The 25249-nt window shown below is 36.5% G+C and overlaps 1 protein-coding gene across 1 annotated transcript in view; it reads left to right on the forward strand.

Moving 5' to 3' along the window:
- LOC106471645 (lipoyl synthase, mitochondrial-like) overlaps window positions 1-25249 on the forward strand; it is a gene marked incomplete at its 3' end in the record, with an annotated part of 68990 nt that overhangs the window by 36336 nt on the left and 7405 nt on the right. The window contains exon 4 of the mRNA XM_013932260.2: window positions 18568-18648. Within this exon, the coding sequence (XP_013787714.1) occupies window positions 18568-18648 (81 nt within the window). The remainder of the gene's footprint in view (window positions 1-18567; window positions 18649-25249) is intronic.

A 25249-nucleotide genomic window follows, 5' to 3' on the forward strand; every position in this document is an offset into this window, starting at 1 on the left:
TTGAATAAATCATGTATGGTCTGCTTTTCAAAATAGGGTTTTGTGGTCACCTGTTGCACTGTCTCCGGTGTTAACATACCTCCAGACTCTCCACTACATTTTCTCCCCCTTTTCTTACAGTGGTGTATAGGGGTCCTTACCACTTTCTAGCTCCAAACTGCTGGGGTGGTGGACCATGGACACATCCTCCTGAAAGTGATATACAATATAAATAATGTTAAAACCATTCAGTTGAGAACAGGGCAGTGGTGTTCTGCTGGTGTAGATAATGAGATGTCCTCCATTCTGATGCTCCATCTCTGTATTTGTTTATATGAGGGTATGTTGTAGCTTTGGAGTGAGTTATCATAATTGCAGTTCACCCCTTCAGTTGGGATCCCTCATCCTACCCCCATATGATTGTTGGTTCCCAGTAGCTGGGTTTTGGATTCAGAGCTGAACCAATCAACATAAGTCCTCACACATGTATTATAAGTGTCTCTGTTCCTCACTCAATTATACTCTTGTTCCCTCCACCTGTGTTGTGGGTCAGATGGTTTTGAGTGGGTTAGTTTCCATTACAGAGACATCTTTATTATGCCAATTGTCAAATAATGTATCACATGGCTATCGTGTGTCTCGATTCCTCTTTCCTACCCTTGCATGGATGTTGGTTCCCAGTGTCTGGGTTTTGGATTTTAGTTGACTTGCTTTTGGTATGATCCTCTTTCCTACCCCCACATGGATGTCAGTTCCCAGTGGCTGGCTTTTGGAGTGTAGTTGACTTACTGATGATATGATCCTCATCCTACCTTCACATGGATGTCGGTTCTCGGTGGCTGGATTGTAGATACAGTTGTCTTGCCATGTATAGTCCGTCATTTTCTAACCACTACATCTAAGGGCACATCCTTTTTCTCTCACTCACATTAATGTACTTTATGTACTTGTTCAATTCACTCTTCTTCATTGGGCATTTATTGACATAAATGGAAAGTGTTCTGCAATTCACCTACAAGTCAGGTATTCCTTCAGATCGAACCCCTGTGTGTTTGGTGGCAGAGTTTGTCCCCTGGTTTGTCAACTGTGGGTCATATGTCCCCTACATCTTGGGTAATCGGGCAGCTTTGTCCCATCCCTTAGTTTTGTTCCTGATACCACAGTTTTTACCTCACCTATGTTCATATGTTCCTTCAGGATTAGTCTTCCTCCCTGACTGCCTACCATTCTAACCTGTGATATTAATGATCTTTTATTCTCTCACTTTCCTCGTGTTCCATGTTTCATCTTCCCTTTAAACATAATTCCTCCTTCTCTGTCCCTGTGGACGTCAGAGGTCGAATTTGTTTTCCATGATGTTTCTTTTTACCCACTCCCTCTCTTCTCCTTTATCCTGATTGTTCCTTTCTACCCAAGACATCTGCAGCTAGGGGAGGTAACTCCTCCTTTTGCATAATTCCCTTACATTCATTTCCTATCTTTATCCTTGTCTCGATCCGGATTGACTTTGATGTATGGTCTGTACTTTTTGTTTTACTAGTGCTCATATGGTTTCTTTCTGTGGTGCCTGTTCTGTTTCTTTATTCCTAGGCAGTTTCCTTGAGTTGAGATCTTTCTCCTTCTGTGTATTCACCCTCCTTTCTTTCACCTTCTACACTTACCAATTGGGTCTAGTATTTGACTCGATTGGCTTATTCCTCCTTACCTTCTTCCTCTCAGAATTTGTTCCAGCTGTCTTTTCATCATATTAGATACCTCACCTTTTCCCTTGCTTCTTGTCTTCATCATCCATGAGAGGAGATTCTACAATCAGGCATGTGAATCACGCCCAATACGTTCACCTCCCATTATCTACATTATATCGTGGTTTCTTCTTTATCGGGTTTTCGTCTTCCACCTGTGGCCATTCTTCAGACTTCAGTGTGAGTCTGACTGGTAAGTTTCTATTCATACTTTCTTTCATTTCAGGGGCTCTTTTCCTCATTCTTCATTATGTGAATCCCACTCTGTGGCAAGTGATGCCAGACCAGATATTCTCTAACTTGAAATCTGCACTGTACAGCCATGTTGTTTCGCACTTTATATTCCATGGCTTCAGAATGCTCCCCATTGAGATTAGGTGTTCCCACAAGATCACTTGTAGGTGAATAACCTCATGATATTTTGCTTCATAAACATGTACATACCAGACAGTACCACACATGGACTGCATAGGTAAAGCAGAAGTTGATAGCTGCCCATCCTTGCCATGGCTGTTGTGAATAGCTCTGTATGGTGTACTTTTCAAAATAGGGTTTTGTGGTCACCCATTTCACTGTCTCAGGTGATGTCCTTCCTCCAGACTTTCCACAACTTTTTAACCCTTCTTTCTTCTAGTGCAGTGTGGAAGTCCTTACCACTTTCCAGTTCTAAGCCACTGATAGTTGACTGTTGAGGCACCCTTCTGAATGGGTTCCACGAAAAAGATGCCTATAACCATACAGTCAAGAGTAGGTCTGTGGTGTTCTGCTGTTGTTGATGAGACATGGCCTCTAGAGAAGTTTAGCCTCCTGATACCATTTACACAACCACTGTAGTTGAGCTGTTGAAAATACAGTTCTTCCCTTCTATTGAGAGCCCTAATCCTACCACAGCATGGATTTTGGTACCCCATGGCGTGGTGTTGGATTTAGAGTGAACCAATCAACATAATTCCTCATTCATGTTTATAGTTGTCTGTATTCCTCTCTCAACCAATCACTGTATATTGTGGATCACAGCTGAGGAAGGTGGACTATTCCAGGTCTCTTCCTTTGTCATCCCTTGATATGTATTATCCGAGAATGTTCTGGCTTTGGGATGGTTCCAGGTTCATTTTCACTGGAATTGAGTTTTCTTATATAGACAACCTTTCATTGCCGGATGTCGGGTTATTGGAGTGATTATCAATTCCCTCTGATATACATTTTCAGGATAGGAAAATTATAACTTTGAATGTAACTCAGTAAAACCTCTTGACATCTGCAGAAAAAAGATGCTCATAGAGAGAAGGTTAATGCATTAAATTGTCTAAAGTTAATTTGATCAAATTGAATCAAACATATTATCAAGGACTTGATGTGAGAAAGACAAGATTATTATATTTTATCTAACAGTTAGCTTTATGAGTTTATTCTTTTATTATTTAGTTTTTAAATCTATTATTAATTTTATAATATGCTTTAATTAATATTCATTTTCTATGCTACAGTAAAATTTCTATCAATGCCTGTCAGCTGGAATGAAAGAGTGGCTAAATAATTTTTTACATTTTTTAGAATTAAAATGAATTTGAAACAAGTTCTTCCCTCTGAAATACGAAAAGGCTTTCCTTGTTTAGTTGTCTTACGCTGTTAACAGTCATGGGACTAAAGTTCTGAATGCCCTGGACACCTTGAGTTCTGCACTTTCTCATCTTCTTCCGTATCACTTATTGCCCTTGCATTAGGAAGGCATATATGAGCTCTGTTTTCTTACTATTAATTGAGATTTTGTGGTTGCAATCATGTTGGAAAAATCACATATTATACAGTTGTAGGAGAGGTAATGTGGGCTTGAAACAGCTGCAAAATGAGTTGAGATATGGTTGCAATGCATTGTCCTGTACCTGAAGAGATCAGTAATACCTAACAACTGGACATTCTCCTAAGGCTAACCCCCTACATCCACATTGGTAAAGGCTCATCAAGTCATGAAACCAGCCTACTCAATAGGCACCTAGAAAGATTTGAAAAAATCCACACAAAATCAAGGATGTGCAATACAACTCAAGGAGAGTGCATTGGAAACACTAAGTATGTTAACCCTATCAATACTAGTAACTAGGGATCAGAGGGCATGTCATGTAGACTTACATTCAAAATTTTATTGAACTACTGTTTTTTGAATGTATGTCAATCAACTTGAAAGTAAATATAAAGAAAAATGCTAATTGTTGATTTTTGTGTATCACACTGATACTTCATCTTCTGGGTTTGGTCAGATTACATTTTATGACACCCAAAATACAATGTCTATAGCTTCATACGAATTATAAACTTAAATTTGCAATATGGGCAAGCTAGAATATAAAATAATAACCTCCTACCCTTTCTATTTGCTGAGATATCATAATATTTATCAAATCCACCATGTTGCCTCCTCCCACCATTTCATCATTTGAGAATACTTGTTTATCTAGGCCTGCTTTTTTAAACCTATAAGTTTATAACTGATTGAAAGCTCTACATTTCCTCAATGTAAGTCTGTTAGTCTTTTTATGTTACTTATGAGAGAAGAGCTCTTCTATTGTTGGACAGTTTGAAGTACTTTGATCAATACTATTTTCAGAACAGAAATTAATTTTTTTAGACCCAAATACAGAATAGTTAGGAAGCCTGGTAAATTACAATAGATTTTTTGTGGTATCAGTATATTGGTATTTAAAAATGTGTATATAAAGTCTACAAAATTTTTTTTTTCTACATTGACATATGAATATGAACTAAGCTTATGATGAGAGTTAGCAAGTACAACTCATGAGTGTAAAAAAGAACTTCAAAATATTGTAAGCAGTGGAGATCATTGTTTTCCAAATATTTTTTATTTACTACTCTATGTTTTAAGAAAAATAACAAATTTAAATATATACACCTTACAAAATATGGGAACTACTCATGTATTGGCTACTGGGTAAGCATGGTAAAATAGCAAACAGGATGTTCATAAGCACTTTCACACTTATACCACCACTAAATCCCAACCAGCCAGGTTTATTGGATTAGATACAATACTGTACAGGGCCATATCTTAAATATTTTCTTTCACTTTAGGCAATGCTTGTTGCAACTGCTGTACTGTGTTAACAAGCCTCTGGAGGAAACGTCTGCTTATCGAACAACATTCAAATACTTAACAAGTTTATTAGATTGGCCCAGACTTTCTACAAAGCCATAGCATAAGGATTTTATAATACTTTAGACAAATCTCATTTTAACCATTATACTGATAAACAAGTTGATAAATCTTTCTTCTGGGAATTGTGCTGCAAAAGCTAATTTGATATTGTCAGTTTTGAAGTACTCAAAGTACAGTAACATCTAAACAGGAGCAGTGATTCCTTGTTTTATAATTGGCAGGTTTCTACTTCAGCCACTAACAATAGAATATACAGAAGAAATAGGTGTAAAAGGATTAGAAGAAACTCAGGAAATTTACTTAGGAACTTCATTTTCCGCACTGAAATGGACAGACAATACGATCCATTTTGTTTCATCTAGCTTCTAAGCCATCAGCTAGCAATAAAATAACTACAGAAAATAAGTGTGAAAAAGTGAGAAGTGTAAACTCTGACCATAAGTACTTTGAAGTTTTGGGATCAGTACTAACAATATATTTTATTTTGAATTTGCAACCTTTATTTTTGTTATACTTTGATTACTTACCTACAACCTGGAGAATCAAGTATAATGTTACAGTAAAGAAAATAACAGATAAAATATAAAGCTTTAGTGAAAATAAAGATGTTTGATATTTAATTATGAGATTCTTTTTTATTTTTCATTTCTTTTCACTATTTATTATTATAAAAGTAACTAAAATGTAAAAAACAGAAACTTATTGGGGAAGATAATGAAAAAAAAAATCTTCATGGGGTGTATGCGCCAGCAGCTTGTGCGTTACGCTATTCGATAAGGTAACATGAGCTGTATGTGTGCCATGTTTTAAACTTGTGTTGGGGTAGTTTTAGTCAGACATAAATAGTCAATAAAACAAAAATTAATAAATGTAAATGTATACTGTTACGAGATTTAAACTATTTAGAATAAACATTTGTGGTTTCCTGTTACAATTTGCAGTTATACTAAAACAAGAAAAAAGGTAATTTGGATTTATTTCCTAATTTTTATGATGGTTACATGGTCAGTCAAATTGACCAACACTATATAGAGCTAGCATTGATAAAGTAACAGATTAAATACAAAGTTTTATTTTAAAAAACAGAAAGATATAGAGATTATGGAAATGAAACTTTAGAATTTTCAGATAAAGAAAAGTATTTTTAATCTTAAAATCAAAATTACTTTGCAAGTTGGACAGTCAACATTCTGAAAGAAAAAACTTCATGAGCAAATCTTTAATAAAAAAAAATCATAATACCTAATTTAAGAATTTGATAATTTGTTTATGAAAGCCCTGTAAAGTTTACTAATAATCTACAAAATTTTGTAAAGATATACATACATTATTTAAGGTTATAATATAATTACTCTCATGGATACTTTCGTGGTTACAAGGTAGGGTTATCTCACCCAGCCTGTATTGGTAGGGTTAAGAAAGATAACAATAAAGCAGTTATAGTTGGTTGAGACTTAATATGAGAATGTTAATCTTGCCTCTAATGTTTATGCAACAGAGTGCATATGGAGGTGAGTAAGGTACCTGCCAAGGCATCATTAGCCACCAGATGACATTCTCTGTCCACTTCCAGAAGCCAACACTCTTTCATGGGGGACAATTCCAGAGTGTGTAATTTTTTCTTGGACAGTTGCAGAGGTGTATGTACAATGTGAGGTTCACAAGGGGATAAAGCTATTCAAATATGGAGTTACCATGTGCAACAGAAGTGTGGACGCAAACATAACAAAGCAGTTAGCATATAATAAGTTGTATGCTAGGAATTCTATTTGGAATGAAAAACAACAATCAGAGGCAGTACTTTGTAAGTAAAATTTTGATAAATTCATATTCCTCTGCATCAAAGACATTGCTAAGTAGCAACTGTAGTGAAATGTAACCTCACAATTCACTGGTAAGGTGTTGAGGAACTTCACTGTAAACAACACAGATCAGTTACACAAGCCAATTTATTAATGTAATTGGAGCAAGGTACAGAGATGGTGAAAGACACCATATGTATGAAATAACAATGAATAGTCCTGACAGGATATAAAAATGTTTCTACAAGCAAGAATCAGGACTGATAACACAATATGTGGGAAACAGGTTACTTTCTCTTGCAGTCCAAGTTGAAGGTAAGAAGACCTGATATTGGTATTAGTATAGGGCCTTCTGGGAAATATCAAATATGTGAACCATCAAGGCAATAGATGTCAGAATATTTTATGCCTGATGCAAGTAATTAAAGAAAATATGATTTTAAGGAAAGATTATAGAACAAGCATATTGTTAAGGCTTCAGAAGTCAGAGAAGCCAAGAAATAAAAGACTAAACAGGAGATTCATTTAAGGACAGTGAGTTGGAACTTTGGACAGTTACAATGAGAAACTTTAAAAAGGTCTGTAATGGGGCAATAGAGGTTAATGGCTTTCATAGGGTCTGAACGTGAGAGAAAAGGCATCTCTGTGACTAGCTACAGAAAAAGATGATAATGTAATGGGGCAATAGAGGTTAATGGCTTTCATAGGATTTGAACATGAGAGAAAAGGCATCTTTGTGACTAGTTACGGAAACAGATGATAAGATACGATCATGAAACAAATACATATGGAAAGAAGTAATTTGTTGAGAGCTAAAGATATGTGTGTATATGTCCCACCTCTAGAAGGTAGCCCAGCAAGATTGACAGACAGCAGGGAAGATTGTCAGAAAGAATGTGCTAACTGTCGGGCCACTGGGGAAGAGAATCTGGCATCATAGACAAAGAACTAAGCAACAGACAGCTGTAGATTCCAAAGGCATTGTGAGAAGATGAAAAATAATTTCAAGAATACTGAAAAGTTTCCATAATAATAATAATAGGACTTGTTCCTCCTGAAGTTTATGTAATAGAAGAAACCATGGTTGATCTTGAAAAGCGAAGCAGTAAGATGAAACCCTGAACTACAACTAACTAATCATGGTATGTACTTGTGGAAAAAAAGTAGAGAGAAGGATAGGTAGAAAGAAGGAGGTTCCCTAAAGATTGACTTAAGGTGTCATTACCAGAGAATTTGAATCTGGAACTGGAGATCACTAGAGTGGAAGAAGATGGTTGACCAACATAACAGAGGCTTCATCATCAAATGGCCAGCCTTTCATACAGCCAATGAAAGCCAAAGGGTGGAGATTCCACTCTGTGAGGAGAAGCCAACAATATTTGGAAATATTTAGATAATGATTATGGAATAATTCTGGATCTCTTAGTAATTATGTCAATCTGAAATAAAAGTAATGAGACTGGGCACAGAGTGAAATACAAAATGAACAATCTTTATTGAACACTTAACACAATATGTTGTATCTTTAACATTCTTGAAAATCCTTTTTTTTTTTCTTCTCACAATGACATTCATGGCTTCATAGGTGTCTCTTGTTTGGTTCTTAATCTCTTTGGTTCTTTGGAATCTCTTCCTGGATGACATGACTGTTATCTCTTTCTTACTGACATTCTTCCCTTGTTGTCTATCAGTCTTGCTAGGCTACCTTTTGGAGTTAGTACAGCAAACAATATACCTTTATCATTCCTTAACCCTTTCCAGATGGGTCACAGGTCAAAGGCCATGTCATCGCATTTATTGACTCGTATTCAAAATTTTATTGAACTACTATTTCATAAATTTATGTCAGTAAGTTTGGTATCAAACTGTAGATCATAATTCAAATTTTAGTATTATACATTATTCAATTATTAAGTTAAACATCGATATTTGTGTGTCACATGGTATGTTGAATGTAGCACTAGTTCATATTAGATGTTTGTGATGTCAAAATACTAAGTCTGTAGTTTTGTACGAATTAGGAACTCAAATTACCAATATTGGCAAGCTAAAATATAACATAAGAACCTCCTATCTTTACTATTTACTGGGATATCACTCATGTACTGAATCAAACACAGTGGCCCCACTCACATCTTTCCCTTTGTGAAAGTGGTCTCTTATGTACACTTACTTCAATATATGATGCGAATAACCAATTGAAAGCTCAGAATGTCCCCCTAGTGGCTTTCTCAGCCATTTTCATGTGTTTGGATGCCAACTTGTTCTTTCAAACCAAGATTTGAAGGAGGTAGGTTGTGTCTTTAGTCAGCTCAAAATTTCATATTTTCTTAGACTGAAATACAGGTTAGTTACTAAGCTTGATAAATTGTATTTGTGCAGAAATAATCATTTATTAGTTGAGGCCAAAATTCCAGCCATGTATACTTCAGAAAACCAGAAAAAAGCTTTTACCATAATAAATAGAGCAATCAAATAAAAAAACTGACATATAATATTTATTTTTGTTACTCTATGGTAGTATAAGGATGTTTGACTGTTTTTTATTAACTTGTTAAAATAATGTACGGGTTTTTGACACACACTCCCAAAAAAAAAATTTGCATCTATTTATGCAATGTTCAAATGTACAATTATTAATTTATGGAATAAAAAAGAATAAGTGGAGGGGTGCAGTACCCCAGATACTTGTTTTTTTCTCAGGAGTAATCTCTCCCAGAAGTGGAAGAAATTAGTTTTTTTACAAAGTGCAGCAGTAACATTTTGTGATAAAAATGTAATTTGACTAACTATGAATTCTTTTATTATTTCAAAAGGTGAAATTTCACACAGGATTAATTTAGCAAATTAAATCACCAGATGTAGTTGTAATAAACACAAGTGTACCAATGCAAACTTTTGGCAGTTAGAGAGCATTATTTTTGGCTCTGTTGTGTGAACTGTACAGGTCTTGGGCAGAATTTCAGAAAGCTACAAGAATGCACCCATTATTTAATTACTGTATATGTTTTTCCATGACAGAAAAATAACTTCTAAATATTTTTTAAGGCTGTAAATGGCTGATTTTCGGTCAGAAATTAACCAGTTATGCCTATTATCTGGAGCACTGGGGTAGGAATTTGACACTTCTGGACAACATCCTCTAGATCCACACTTCTTTATACAACATTAAATATTGCATTTATTAATTCCTGATAAAAAAAAATGGAGGTGGGGACTTGAACTTATGAAGTATTGAAGAATATAGTTACCCAATTATAAATCTAACACAATATAAAAAAAGTAAATTTACACTTTATCTAACACTTAAGTAGCCAGAGAGTTGTCACTGGGTACTGTCATCCAGTTGCCTGCCCTCTAATTAGCAGATCAAAGTTAGTGACAGTGGCAGATAGTCTTTGTAGCTTTGCAATAACAAACACACAATGAGCAAGTTTATTGTCAATGGTAATCAAACCTCAGACCCTCAAATCATGAAGCACTCCCCCTACACCCATTACATAGCTTTGTAATTAATAACAAGCAAACATAATGGCAATACTGCGATTACTTGGATAGTTTGAATAACTGAAAGCAGTACCTAATCAAAAACTCTAATTTTGGTTAGTTGAGTATTTGCATGATAATTTAATCATAATTTTGATTAATCAGTCATTGGAATAATTGGAACGACTTATTTTGATTAGTTGATAATTTTCATGACAAATGATTTAATCATAATTTCAAATAATATATATTGGAATAATCAAAATAAGTAATTATCAGAAACACTAATTGTGATTATGAGTTGATTATTTTTCTGAAGTTAATCGATGCAATCACTGCTCATATGTAATCAGTTATATTGGTTAAATTGTCCAGCTGTAATAGTCAGTTGGATTGTCAACTGCGTGTGTGTGCATACATAAGAGAATGAATGGATAACTGGACAAAATGATCACAATAAGTTGATCATTCGTGTAAAAGTAAAAATCATTGTTGAATGAATGGAGAAGAACAGTAAAAACTAGACAGAAAACATATAGAGAACCGAAGGCAATTAAAAGAAATTATTGATGAATAGGGATATGAAGATATGTGTCCTTTTTTTCCATTCACTGGCCATAATGAACAAATTTTCATAACATTTACATGCTTCCCATTTGAAAATGAGATGTCTCCAAAAAGAAGAATTAAGACAGGGTCCAATCTCCTGATATCTTTGGAACCACAAAGATATGAAACCAAAAACCTGAAAAATCATGATAAAGGGTTTTTACTACTCTTTTTCTGTAGGTGATTTAAGACTTTTTGATCCAGAATTTATGAATAGATGAGAAGGGAGAGAGAAAAAGCCATTAAGACCATACTGAAGGATCAGTCAAGGCCCAGTATCTCAAAGCCAAGGGTTTTACAGATGAACCACTGATTGAAGATGACTCTGCCCTCCCTCCAAATTCCAGATGAGAATTTTTCCAAAACAGAAGAGGGTCATTGAATGTATTGAATAGACCCACTATGCTTACCACCACTTTTGGCCACTTGATAGTGTCAAAAGAGACCAGGAAAACAAACATTACTTGCTGGTCATCTGAATAGGACTGACAACAAGAATTAAGCCAAAATGCTAAGACCCTAATCAATTTCAGATACAGTATATTACCTCTCTCACATATATAGCCATTCTTGTTCATTGCTGCCTTCTGTATGAATAAACTTTTTTGCATCCTAGAAGCTTTGCATTCTCATGTACTCCATGATTATTGTGGTTCAGCTGTGTGTCACTTGCAAATCATCATGACAACCCTCCACCAATAGGAGTGCGACACACACTCCTGATGCATGTGACTCCCTCTATTCGATTATACTGTTAAGTAGTGCTATACTCAAGATGTGTTTTGATTGTGCTCTTGTCATGCGTTTTTCTCTTTAATTTTATCATACAAAGTGGAAAGATCATTTATATCTTTTACTCCTGTTTTATTTTTTAGTTTTCAGTGATAACTTACCTTGGTTATTCTTCTTTTTTATTTCAATAATTTAAAATTTTTCATAATTTTATGATGGATATCAAAGTTTATGTTACCACTTTGGAGGTTCTAGAATCTATTATTAGCACAATTACACAGGCTTCAGGTCGAGGGAACTCGACTGAGGAATTTTCAGCCTTAATTTGCTGGGAAATTGAACATTATCTGTGTTGACTTTCTTCTCCTGATAGTACTTGACTTCCTCTCGAACCTACCCAACCTGTTTGGTGTGGCAAGGATTTTGAGCTTTTAACAGCCTTTTTTCTCCATTCAATTGTACTTTGCCTTCCTGTGCCTATCCTATGGAATTTGTTAGGCCTAATTCAACTTTTTTTAGACATAATTTCTCAGGTTTGTCCCATTTTATACATTTCCTTGATTTCTTATAATCCTGTTCCTTCCTTATTACATTACACCACTTCCTCCCAGTATGTTGTTTTCCCTCCTTCTGATGTCAGGGTTCATGCTGAGCATTTTGTGTCTCAGTTGTGAGATAGTGTTAGCATGCCTTGCCCTCCATGGGCCACAGGTCAGTTTGCCTGTGCTTACCATCAGACAGAATACTCCTTTCTTGATACTCAGCAGTTCCTATCACTACTACCAGTATGGGGAGGATGACCCTGACAATCCTGTCCATTTCTCCCATGCCCATTTTCCTACCTTTGTCTTATCCTTACAACTCTCCTACAGTACTTGTCCACCCTGTACCTTATTTCTGAGGCACTACAACAATCTCCTAAGGAATTTTTGGGGGGATACCTTCTCCCTTGTTACTTCTACATTGGTGTGGTTGTCCTCCTTGGCTCTCTTTCTTCACGTGTGGTTTCTTTGTTGTTGGGATATTCTGGGGAAGGATGCTGTCTTGTCCCTGGTTCGTTTACCATCCACTTACCTTCAGGACTTGCAGATGACCCCTTTTGTCCATTGGACAGTTTTGGGGAATCATGTGTAGATTCTCTTTTGTCATTGTTTGCTCGCTTGTCTCACCCTAGGCCCTTGCAATCCCTTTTCCATGTCCAACACTCTCCCATCCTTTACCTGCTCCTCCCACTTAGGGTTCCACTGTTCATCATGTTTATTGATGCAGGTCTCATTGTCAGCAGTAGTACCGGTGACTATACTGTGGATTCCAGTCCAGTGAGGGCTCATTTGTCAAATTTTCCCATAGGTGGGAATTTGCTACTGATCAATGGGTTGTTCAGATCTTGTCAGAGGAACTTGCCATCCATTTCCTTTCCCCACCCCCATTGTCTCCCATACCCATATCCTTTCTATAACCTCAGGATCCTCCTACCAGTCAATATCTGTCAAGAGTTAGTACAGACTCTTCTATCACAGAGAAATATCAAGTCTGTCAGCCATCATTCTCTAGACTTTTACTCCAGGCTGTTTGTAGTACCATAGAAAACTGGGGACTGGTGTCCTGTGATTGATCTTTCCCACCTCAATCATTTTTTGGTTTCCAGTTCCTCATCCACAAGCCCTAGCTGTTGATGTGTTCAGCCAGGATTGAACTTAATGAAACCGTTATGTTTTTACACTGTGTCAAGTTTTTCTGATTGCTCCTTACTGATTGGCATAACCATGGTTTCCTTGACTACTTCACCTCAGTATTACCTCTTCATTGCCTCTTCTCCTCACTCCATCCCTTCTATATCAACTTTGATCACTGGTATTTCATCTTGCCCCTTCCTACCCTCCTTCTTCACTTCTGGCATTTATCAGGTTCTTGGCAAGGAGATCCAGATTGTCTCAATGGGTCACTTCCTTTTTAGTTTGTTTCATTCACCCTTCCGCAATGGCAGTTTATCAGCATAAATGGAACATCTTCTGTTATTGGTCTTTGAGTCTGGGTTTTTCCTCTTATTACAGATTTCCTCAGTTGGTCGTTTGATCAGGAACTTTTGTCTTGTCCATTGTTGAATATCAAGCAGCCTTATCGCACACCTTCCATTTTTCCCAGTAATGTTTTGTGTTTACCTCCCCTACCCTCTTCCTTTTGTTGCATTTCTTCCAGATTCATAGACCTCCTCATCAAGCAGTCCTTCTGGATTGGATGTTAGTGTGGTTCTTCACTGCCTTAATCTTCTTCCATTTGAACCTTTGTTCTCCTGTTGTCCTCTACTTGTTGCTTAAGACCTACTTCCTATTCCTATTAGCCTGTGGATGTCATCGGTTTGATATATTTGCCATAAACTTCTCATGAACTCTGTATCATTCCACATGTTCTTTCTCTTTTATCTGGATTGATGTTTCCTTCTCAAGGCTTTGGCAGCTTGGAAAGGTAATTCTTCCTTCTCGCCAATTTTTCTTCCCCCCTTCCATTTTCCACCTTTAGTCCTGATCTGATCAGGATAGGCTTTTATGTCCCGTACATGCTCTTTGTTGTTACTTTGCCTGCAATGCTTCTTTCAGTGGTTCTCGTTCCTACTTTTTCATCCCCTGGCAACATTCCTCTGTTTGTGACCTTTCTCCTTCAACATTTACCATTTGGGTTCAGTTTTTGATTTGATTCACTTATTCCTTTTTGTCCCCTTTATCTGGAAACCTGTTCAAGTTGTCATCACATCAGATCATGCATCTTACCTCTATTGTTCATTAGAGGAAATTCTACCACCTGTCACCACCCTTCAAATTTTGGTGAGGCTATGACTGGGCAAGTTATCTTTTTTACATACATTTTCTTTTATTTCAGGGGCATGTCCCTTTTTTGTCATCAGGATCCAGCTCTGTGGCAAGTGTTGCCTATCCAGGTGTACTTAATATAACACAAATCTGCACTGTACAGTCATCATGCTATCATAAAATACAGTATTCCCATGGCCAATAATGTACACTGTTGAGATGGGGTGTTTCACAAGATTGCCATTAGGTTTTTCCCTCATGATATATTTGCTTCATTAATATTTCCAATCTGGACCGTACTAGCCCATGGACTTAAATGGGTGAAGCAGAAGGGAATAGCTGCCCATCCCTACCATCCCTTCGATTGAATAGATCTTGGGTGATCTGCTTTTCCAAATATGGTTTTCATGGTCACCTGTTGCACTGTCTCCAGTGTTGGTGTTCCTCGGGACTCTCCACTACATTTTATCCCTCCTTGTTCTTTTTGTGGCCACTTTCCAATTCTGAGCTGCTGGGTTGGTGGACCATGGAGATTTCCTCCTGAATAGGTGGTGGTGTTCTGCTGGTGTAGATAATGCTGGTCCTCCATTCATGTGCTCCATCATTGAGCTCTGAGGTTTGGTGTTGCACCTGGCTTCCATGACTATCTGGAGGGTGCTGTTGTGTATCATTTATAGAGGCACTCCATTTCTGTGTGCTGGTACTTGGAAGTTAGGTAATGTGCTCCAATGCTGTATGGTCCTGTCCGAGGGGATGAGGTTGCACATGTACAATACTAAATACACTCCATTTCTGTATGGTGGGCTCTAAGTGTTGAGGTTGCATGTCATTTATAAGGGCAACCCACTTCCATGTGGTGGTACCGAGAATCTTGTGATGTGCTCCAATGCTGTATAGCCCTGTCCAACAAGATGATGTTGTGCAAGTCTCCTAATAAATATGCTCCATCTCTGTATGGTGGGCTCCGAGGTTTCATGTTGCACACGACTGCTGTGACTATCCAGAGGGTGCAGTTGCATATGATTTATAGGGGCACTCCACTTCTGTGAGGTAGTATCTCAAAGTTTGCAATGCACTCCACTGCTGTATGGTCCTGTCTGAGGAGATGATGTTGCTTTGGAGTTGATTCATCACATTGCAGTTCCTCCCTCCAATTGGGATCTCTCAGCCTACCATCAGGATTTAGAGCAGGACCAATCAACATTGAGTCCTCACACTTGTGTTGCCTGTGTTTTCCTATTCCTCACTCAATTTGTCTCATGATCACACAAAACAAGGGGGATAATGTTGAAAGAGGCAACAGTTCTCCCTCTGGTGCTCCACCTCAAGGATTTTTCATGGCCTGAGGTTTGTGTTGCACAATGGGATGCCTATTGGATTGAGTTTGACTATTATGTGACCTCCTACAGGGGCACATCTCTTATTTGCTGTCATTTGGATGTCAGGTTCCCAGATGTATGGTCAGTTGTGGATGGTGCACATTTGCACAGTATAAACTTCTATTCTACTGAACTTGGGGTGAAGATGGTATGGACCCACCTCCTTCCACAGACTGGAGGTTATATTCCCAATACCACTTGGTTTTGGACTGAATTTGACCTGCCATGTATGGTCCATCATGTCCTAGCCATTCTACACTTTGGAGCACATCTAGTTTCATTTTCCCCACATTACCATCTTTATAGGATTCATCTATAGCCTCTCTTCAATGGAATTGAGGTTATGATATCATGTGGTTTGGATTCTAGCCCAACTGTTTTCTCTTCCTTATGGTTATGCTCCTCCATTTCTTCTGCCAGTGTCTGCAACACCTCTTTTTACACTGGGTGAATAATATCTCTGGTACAGAAATGGTGCAGTCTCCCATGTATGATTTCTATTAAGAGGATCATCAGTATAAGGTGTTCTTCTGATGCTTTTGAAGGGTGCTTCTTTTTATCCCTCACACCAGTTCCTCCCCCTCTTCAATGCAGGATTCTAGCTATATATGTAAGCAGAGGGAAAGTACTGTATCGAAAGTAACAATTTTTGTACACTGAAAATATATTTGGATAGGTACTTACCTCTGTTCACACTTCATATACATCCTCCCCACTGAAAGCTGGTGCTTCCTTTTCTGCCTCTACTCAACGTGATAATTTTGTAGAATCAATTAGATGGAGTGAAAGGCATCAGGAGGGTGTGTTGCACTCCTGTTGATGGAAGTTTGTCACATGATGATTTGCATGTGAGGTGCAGTTGAACTACAAAAATAATCGTGGGGTATGTGGGAGTGTAAGGCTTGGCTTTTGGCATGCAAAAAATTGTTTGCATATAGAGGGCAGAGCTGAATGAGAATAGCTATGTATGTGTGAGAAGGTAAGTACCTATGGAAAATATATGTTCACTATAGGAAAATTGTATCTTCTGCTGGCAAGCTTCTCTAGATTGGTAGAGACAAGTGTGAATGAGATCCTGCAAAGACAAGCAATGAAAGGAAGAAGCTCTTTCAAGGTCAGCTAAACACTTGGGGGTGGTGGTGAATGAGTGCCTTGTAGCAAAGGTGTTAAAGAAACATAAGAGCCACATGGTACGAGAAATTACGTCAATGAGAGTTGCAGCTAATGGAGACTATAATGTAAAATTTTGATACTTACTAAAGGAATCAGTTGAATGAGAATAGCTAGTAATTACTTTAAAGAGGAAAGTCTCAAAATGAGACAACACATAATGTAAAGGAAAGAAAGCAGGCATTGAAGAAAAAGAAAATTGAAAGTAAAGTACTTGAGTAGTAAGATTGAAAGAGAAAGATAACCCAATAAAAAGCTAGTAATATTTAGCTGATCTATAAAAGCACCAGCAATGATCTGAAAAAAAGGTGTAAAATATAAATGTACTGAATCATCAATCATAATATTAGCACCTTCAAACATAACAGAAATTATCTCAAGGTTTAAAATAGAACATACCTGAGAATAAAGAAAAGTTGTACCAGCAGAAACTTCTTAAGAATTAGGGCTCGCTGAAAAATTCTGCTTCTCAGACAATAAAGATGAACAGGCCTGAGCTAATGATTGTTTATTGTTTTTTTAATAAGCATTATTATTACCTTTAGCCATAATCATGAGAAAAAAGCAGATGTTTTACATTAGAATGTTCACATGAATGTGCAACTTACTAAGGACACCAGTAGTCATTATGGAATGAAACACTGAATACATAGATCAGCAATGACTGATGACAGTACATACATGGGAACTCTCTGCGTACTAGAGCAAGTTTATCACTTTCTTTGTTGCCATCTGGACCATGACTTGATTGATGCCTTTCTTACTTTTTTCATTTACAAGTTTATTCTGGTATCCAGTTCTGGAAGCAACTAGCTCTCACAGTGGATACATTCAATCTTGAGTGTTAGAACAAGTTTTCTGTACATTCTTGTTGTATCATTCTGGCTATTTCACAATTTTTTGGTACCTTTTGCTGTATTTTTAATAAATAGTTTTGACATTTTCTTTTGTTATGATCCTGGAAATTCTATCATGGCTAACTGCTTCTGAGATCTCCCAGTTTAGGGTTTTGAGGTAAGTTTTTTTTTCATTATTATTGGTCACTTAAGACCCTCTGTAGTTACCTTTGACTCTACAGTTTATGGTGTTCTGTATCTGCTTTTGAATAAAACTTATCCTCCATTTTGGATTATCAATGAATTTGTGGTCAGTATCTCTACTTTTGTAATTAAATTATATGTATTAAAAGCATGCATTACAATTCATCAGTAATTGAAATATTTCAGTTTCCTTTGTTTTGCCACTGTTTGCATCAATTTAATGACAGGTACTTTGAATTTATAAATTTCAGAATTGTATTTAATTTTTAGTGTGATACCAGTTGTTTTAGATTATGCAATTATTGAAAAAGTTTATCATCTGATAAGCTATTTTGAGACAAAACACTTTTTTGTATAGTTCCCGATTTCTGTGAAATTAATTTTATTGGAGTATAAGAGGCTCATAAATGTTGATTAATCAAATATTACAACATACACATTGAAATATTTTGTCATTACAATGGTTTCTTAAATTGAATAAATATGTTTTTCAAATATAGTTTTTAAAGATTTTATGTTGGAAATAAATCTTGTTTTCACATCTCTACAAGAGCTGTCAATGACAAATGCATTCCTTTTTCATATTTTAAGTTTGGATATTTTTTTGTACGTGTCTTATTAGTGTAGATCATCAGATATTTTTTTCCAGGTATGTGAGGAAGCACGTTGTCCCAACATTGGGGAGTGTTGGGGTGGAGGTGATCAAGGTATTGCTACAGCAACTATCATGGCAAGTGTACTGTACTTCATTGCTATCAAGTAATTGTGATTAAGGGGTTTGATTTAGTAAAAACAATACTTTTTGACATTTATGTTTTCATTATTAAAATAATTTTATAATTGTTTCTGGTTTTGTGTGGTTTTGCTTTCAAAGTTGCATAACTAGAATAAAGACAAACAGTGTAATCCAAGTAATGAAACACTAGTGTTTATTGTATAATAGTGTATATTAAAGTAGTTTTAAACAAACTACTGGAAAATTATTCAGTCAAAATTAGTTCTTTTCTTGTAATCTAGTAATATAGACACACATAAACAGTACTAATGCTTATGCAACTGGTATCATAAAAGGCTAGCCTAAAGTTGAACAGTGCTCAAATAATTCTGTATCACTAATGTTAAATGTTTTTAGAATTCTCATACATGAACTATTGATGTTCATTTTCATTTCATTACCAAATAATGTTGTGTTTCATGTAGGCCCAAAAATTTTATTACATAGTATTCACTGTGTTATGTTTTCTAAAAAATAATGATCAACTAAACAAGCATGATAAATTTATATGATGAACATCACTTAATAAACGTTTTCAGTTTCAATGAAATTTTACTGTTTTTACTGAATGCTGTGAATGAAAGCCTTCTATGAAGTAGACTTTATACACAATACTTCATGTTTACCACATAAAGCTAAAATTTACACACTTATTCTTAGTATTATCTCTTTTCAGTTTATGAAGAGGGATGGAAATGCATGAAACTAAGTCCTTTGCAGTTTCTACATTGGAGAGTTTAGTCCTTATATCTGTTCTTTCTCACCCTTACAAATATGTTAAACATATGTTTACATGGTTCTGTGCTATGGAAAAAAAAACAGTTGAGCTATACATAGTCTATTTCAATGTCTTTAGCAAGTCTAGGAGCACTGAACATAATCTTATGTAATCCTATGTAGGTTATAACTTTGGTTTAATCAAGGATGGCAAAAAAAGAAAAAAGATTATGCTGTATTATGCTAGTTTGCTCCTTTAGGTATATGTACTGGAATGAAAAAATGGGTAGACTAGAACATCTACTAAAATAATTTTCTGATTTCAACACTACCTTTTTTAAAGAACATCATCAACCCAGTAAGCTAGTAGAGGATCATATATATCTAATGTAATATTTATGGAAGTTTTAATGGCTTAAATTTCACTTGTAATTTTGTGTTTTATTTTATTAGTGAGTAACTTATAAATGTTCATGCATGTGGGTTTTTAATAGTTCTGACATTTATACATCCTAACTTTGCTGATATTCAACTCTGCTGTAAAATTTGTAATTGCTGTCCACTATATATCCTAAAGTATAAAATATTATAATCTTTTTTTTTCTAGCCACTTTTTTACCATTAAACTACAAGTATTCAGTCATGTATACTTAATTTATGTTACAAAATAACTTCTAGTGCAAGCATATTTTTTGTTTTTTTTTATATGCTCAGATCTGTCCAGTGAAGTACAACTTCAAGATACTATTAATGGTACTAACATAAATTTATGTCTCCAGGCATAACCTAGTGATGTGTCAGGATACAGATTATAGTTTCCAGGGCTCCAGACATGATAAAGCAGAATACACTTTGCTGTAGGCATATATATAGTATGGGTAATAGTAAATCCTACTATTTGGTTCAAAGAACCAAACAAAGCCCTTGCAGCAGCAGGTGCTGCAAATTGTGGTAGATGATTCAAAATTAATTAACTCTGACCTGGCTGTTTAGATCAAGTGGGTATAAAATGCTATTCAGAATGAAAATTCCAATTCCAGTATTTTGAAAGTTTTTTTAAAAATTCAGTACCAAGAAATCTATATAAAAGTAAATATTCTATAAGTTAATATTAAATATATGAAGAAAAAGAAAGAGACATATATTTAAACATTTACAGTGCCTTGCAAAGGTATTCAGCTCTACCAATAATGTCATATTTTGATGAAATGCAAATAAAGTAAACAATTTTTTTAATTAATTTGTTTTTGTTCAAAATTCTAATGATCAAACTTAACACTATTATGTGTGAAGAAGGTTGAATGTCAGCAAAATCTGCCATTCAAGATAAGTCTGACTACATCTATGTAACTATAAAAAGATAGATTTAGACCCCACACTACAATTTGTTATAATTATCAAAGATATAATATGTAGCTTACAGAAAAGGCAACACGTCAGTTATGAGACTTTACAGTTCCTTTTACCTAAACACCCAGTTCCAGGTTGCTTTTACATGATACCAAAAACACACAAACCCAACAATACTGGTCGTCCTATTATTTCTAATTTCGGTATATCTACTGAAAACTTATCTGCTTATATTGATCACCACATCACGTTTGACATCGTACATTAAAGACACAACACATTTTCTGAATATGATCTCTGACATTAACAGCAATGGAAAACTTCCTCCAAACACTATTCTCTGTACAATAGATGTTTCTTCTCTCTACACAAAACATTCCCCACGATGAAGGCCTAAAAGCCCTAGAATCTTCTCTACTAAAACTAGACCAACCCAACATTCAAATTATTACAGGCTTAGGTGAACCAGTACTTACACTCAATGGTTTTAAATTTAATAATGAGTTCTATGTTCAAACAAAAGGCACAGCTATGGGCACCAAATTATGCCAACATTTTTATGAGAGATTTAGAGATGAGACTGTTGGAAAGTTGCGCAGACAAACCAAATTTTTGGAGATGCCACATTGATGACATTTTTTTCATTTGGGAAGGAGCAATGATTCAATACTATCCTTTTATAGACGTGCTAACACCTTCCACAGTTCTATTAAATTTACTCTAGATTACTTCACTACCCAAATAAGTTTCTTAGATGTAAATCTAACAATAAAAGATGGTGTTATACATACGGATTTGTACCGAAAACCAACAGATAAACCACAATATTTGCATAATCAAATCTGTCACCAAACACAATATCACATTCAGTCAAGCACTTAGATTAAAGAAGATATGCTCTGACAATAAGAATTATGATCATCACATTTATTCTTTGAAACAGACTATGACTGAAAATGGTAATAAACAAAACACTATCACCTAACAACTTGACAAAACTAACAATCTGCCTTGAAACAATTACCTAAAACCAATTCTTCTCGTGTTCCACTGGTTATTATTACCCATCACCCAAAACTAAAAACCTACCCTGGATACTAAAAAACACCTCCTTCAACTTAATGATAAACTAAAATCCATTTTTACAGAAGTTCCTGTTTCTTTCAGGAAAATAAAACTTTGCATTCACACTTAGTTCACGCTAAAGTAAACTTTAAGTTGACACCAGGTGGAAATCATCTTTGCAATATCAAATGATGCCAGACCTGTAAGTTCATGCTGGAAATGGATACATTTTCTGATAAAGACAACCAAAAGCAGTTCAAAATCACTAAACTCATAACCTGCTCTACAAAAAAACATCATTTACATAATCCAGTGCCGAAAATGCAACTTCCAATATGTAGGTCAAAACAACTATACAGGAACGTTTTAATAACCACAAATAACTTCTGGTCGCAAAGCACTCTAACATGCTTGGACACTCTCTTGAAGACTTTAAAGTGATGGGTATAGAGACAAATTTTACATCTAACAGAAAAAGGGAAATTAAAGAAGCTTACTGGATAGCACTATTAAATACTGTTATGCCAAATGGCATTAATCTCGATCCCAGGATTATTGACCTTCATATGTCTCTGAAAATATTTTCAAAACTAAATTCATAATGTTACGACAGCTGTTAAGTCACCTGATGTTATTGGCACTGGTGGCATGTGTGAGGAGTTTCTCGAATGATCGTGAATTTCCTAGTTTGATCAGTACACCCACTTTTTCAGTATATAAACCCAGCAAATAAAAGAAGAGATAGATATGCAGATAGATTGAAGATAGAGATAATTGAGTCAAGCAAACAGTAGGCACCGTAAGTAAAGTGTGTGAATCACTGTGATTTATATCGTGTGTTATAAAATTTGTTAAGTGTATTACAAAGTTGTATCGAGAAAGAATAAACTAGTTTTATTTAAGAAAAGACTTGTATCGCTGAAGTTCCTCGGAAAGAATTTATACCAGAAATTAACAAATGAGCACATATGTAACAAATTGGTGTCAGAAGTGGGATGGAAAAAAAAAAGATGGAAAACGAGAAGTGGCAAATCAAACTACAGCTTAGCAGATTTGATGGCAGCAATGCATGAACAACAAAAGAAACAAGAAGAATGAGAAGATAAACAAGAAAAGAGACTACAGCAGTGGTTGGAGGAGAAAGAAAATAAACAAGAAGAGAGACAACAGCAGTGGCAAGAAAACCTGCAACAATGGCAGCTCGAAAAGCAAAATAAACAAGAAGAGAGATTACAGCAGTTGTTGGAGGATAAATAAAAGAAACAAGAAGAGAGATTACAGCAGTTGTTGGAGGAAAAAGAAAGGAAACAAGAAGAACAAGAAAATAAACAAGAAGAGAGACTACAGCAGTGGTTGGAGGAGAAAGAAAATAAACAAGAAGAGAGACTACAACAGTGGCAACTGCAAAAATAAAGAAAGCAAGAAGTACAAGTGGAAAAGATCAGTAAATTTCAAAGTGAATTAAATACGTTAAAGAACGATTTACTGTCTCTAACACAAGTAGGATATATTAGCCATGGCCCTAATCAGCCCCAGACAACAGGAAGCCCTTCCAGACCACGCAGCTAAACCCTAATGCAGACATCTTCAGTCCTGCCAGAAGTCACATTCCAGACATGAGTGTCAGCAATAGGGGTGATCTAGTACGAAGGAAGCCACAGGAATTCAATGGGAGGGCACCGTGGGAAGTATATAGAGCACAATTTGAGCTCGTGGCAGAAATGAATGGATGGACAGAGTAGCAGAAAGCAATGTACTTGGCAATGAGCCTGAAGGGACAACCACTGGAAATACTTGGACAGTTGTCGGCAGATGACAAGCACAACTATAGAGCACTGGTAGCTGCTCTAGAACTCAGGTATGGAACTCAAAATCAGTCTGAAGTCTACAGGGCTAGGTTTAGAACAAGAGTCCGTACTAAAGGGGAGAGCCTGCAAGAGCTGGCACAGGACTTGGAAAGGTGGCACACAAGGTCTACCCAACTGCACCACCAACTGTTGCTGAGGAATTAGTTTGAAGACACCATGGACAGTCCATAACTGAAGATACAAGTAAAGCAAGCACACCCCTCTACTATGCAGGATGCAGTGGCCAGAGATCTTGAATTCGAATCCTACGTTAAGTCCAGCGCAGAAGTACCAAGGTTGGTACAGTCATCAGGATTCATAGCCAGAAAAGGGCAGCTCTCAGAGACTTTGCTGGTACTGTAACAAACCTAGGCACAAGAGAGCTCAATGCCGGCAACTTCAACACAGGGAAGATGCCAGGGCAGGAAAGGCTGCTACCCAGAAAGATTGTTGGAACTGTGGAGAGCAAGGACATATGAGGAACCAGTGTAAGAAGAATACTACCAATAAGTCAGCCTGGGGGAAACCAGTAGTGGTTGGTGCTGAGGGATGCCATTTCTGGCAACCCCAACCCCCATTTTGAAAGTCCCAACAGCTAAGTGTGAAATGGCAAGCACACAAGTATCTATGTGACAGGAAAGCTGGATGGCCAAAAGTGCAACTTTGTCATAGATTCTGCATCTCAGCAAATCTTGTTAGTATCAAGGTGCTGGATCACAAAGGAGTACCAGAAGCCATACAGAAGCTCTGTGGCGTGACAGGACATTATGCAAGGTTGTGGGGACCAGTGTGGGTAATTATTGAGCTCATGGGCATGAAGGACAGACACAAAGTATACTTGGCTGACATTGAAGACCAATGCATATTAAGGTTGGACTACTTACTACTGAGAAAGTGTGCAGTTAACTTCAATAAAATGACGTTTGGGAACAACAAAGGCCAAATTCTGGTAAGTGTTGCTGCATCTGTTGATTTGCATCTCACAGCTCTTAAGTCAAGATAATTTGGGGTAGAATAAAAGAACATCCCCAAGGAAGCCCAATGCTTGTGGAAGCAGTAGAAGACTCATCCAGGCCAGTAGATGTGAAGGTTGGAAGGTCACTTGTGTCAGGTCATTAAGTAGTATCCATAATAGTGGCTAATTTTTCTAAATGTGAACAGACACTTAAGGAAGGGGTATTGTGCCAGGAGGTAGAGCCAATCAATGTTAAAGCAAGAAATACAACCATAAAGAATGGACATCCTATCCCAGACCATTTAACTGCCCTCTATAAGAAGAGCATAGTCCATTTGTCATCATTATGCAAACGTGTTTTCGAAAGGAGATCATGACCTTGGCTGCACAGACCTTGTGGAGCACAGAATAAACACAGGCAATCACCATCCAATAAAGATCCCTTAGAGGAGAAAAGCTACGGCAAAGCAACAAGAGATGGAGAAGGTCATGGATGGCCTAATTAAAGAAGGGATAGTTGAGAAATCAAAAAATCCCTGGTCAACTCCTGTCGTGTTATTCCAGAAGAAGGATGGGACCCAACGTTGTTGTGTGGACTTCAGGGCTCTTAACAGTATAACCG

The sequence above is a fragment of the Limulus polyphemus genome, unplaced genomic scaffold, assembly GCF_000517525.1.
Source record: "Limulus polyphemus unplaced genomic scaffold, Limulus_polyphemus-2.1.2 Scaffold4756, whole genome shotgun sequence".
Taxonomy (NCBI): domain Eukaryota; kingdom Metazoa; phylum Arthropoda; class Merostomata; order Xiphosura; family Limulidae; genus Limulus; species Limulus polyphemus.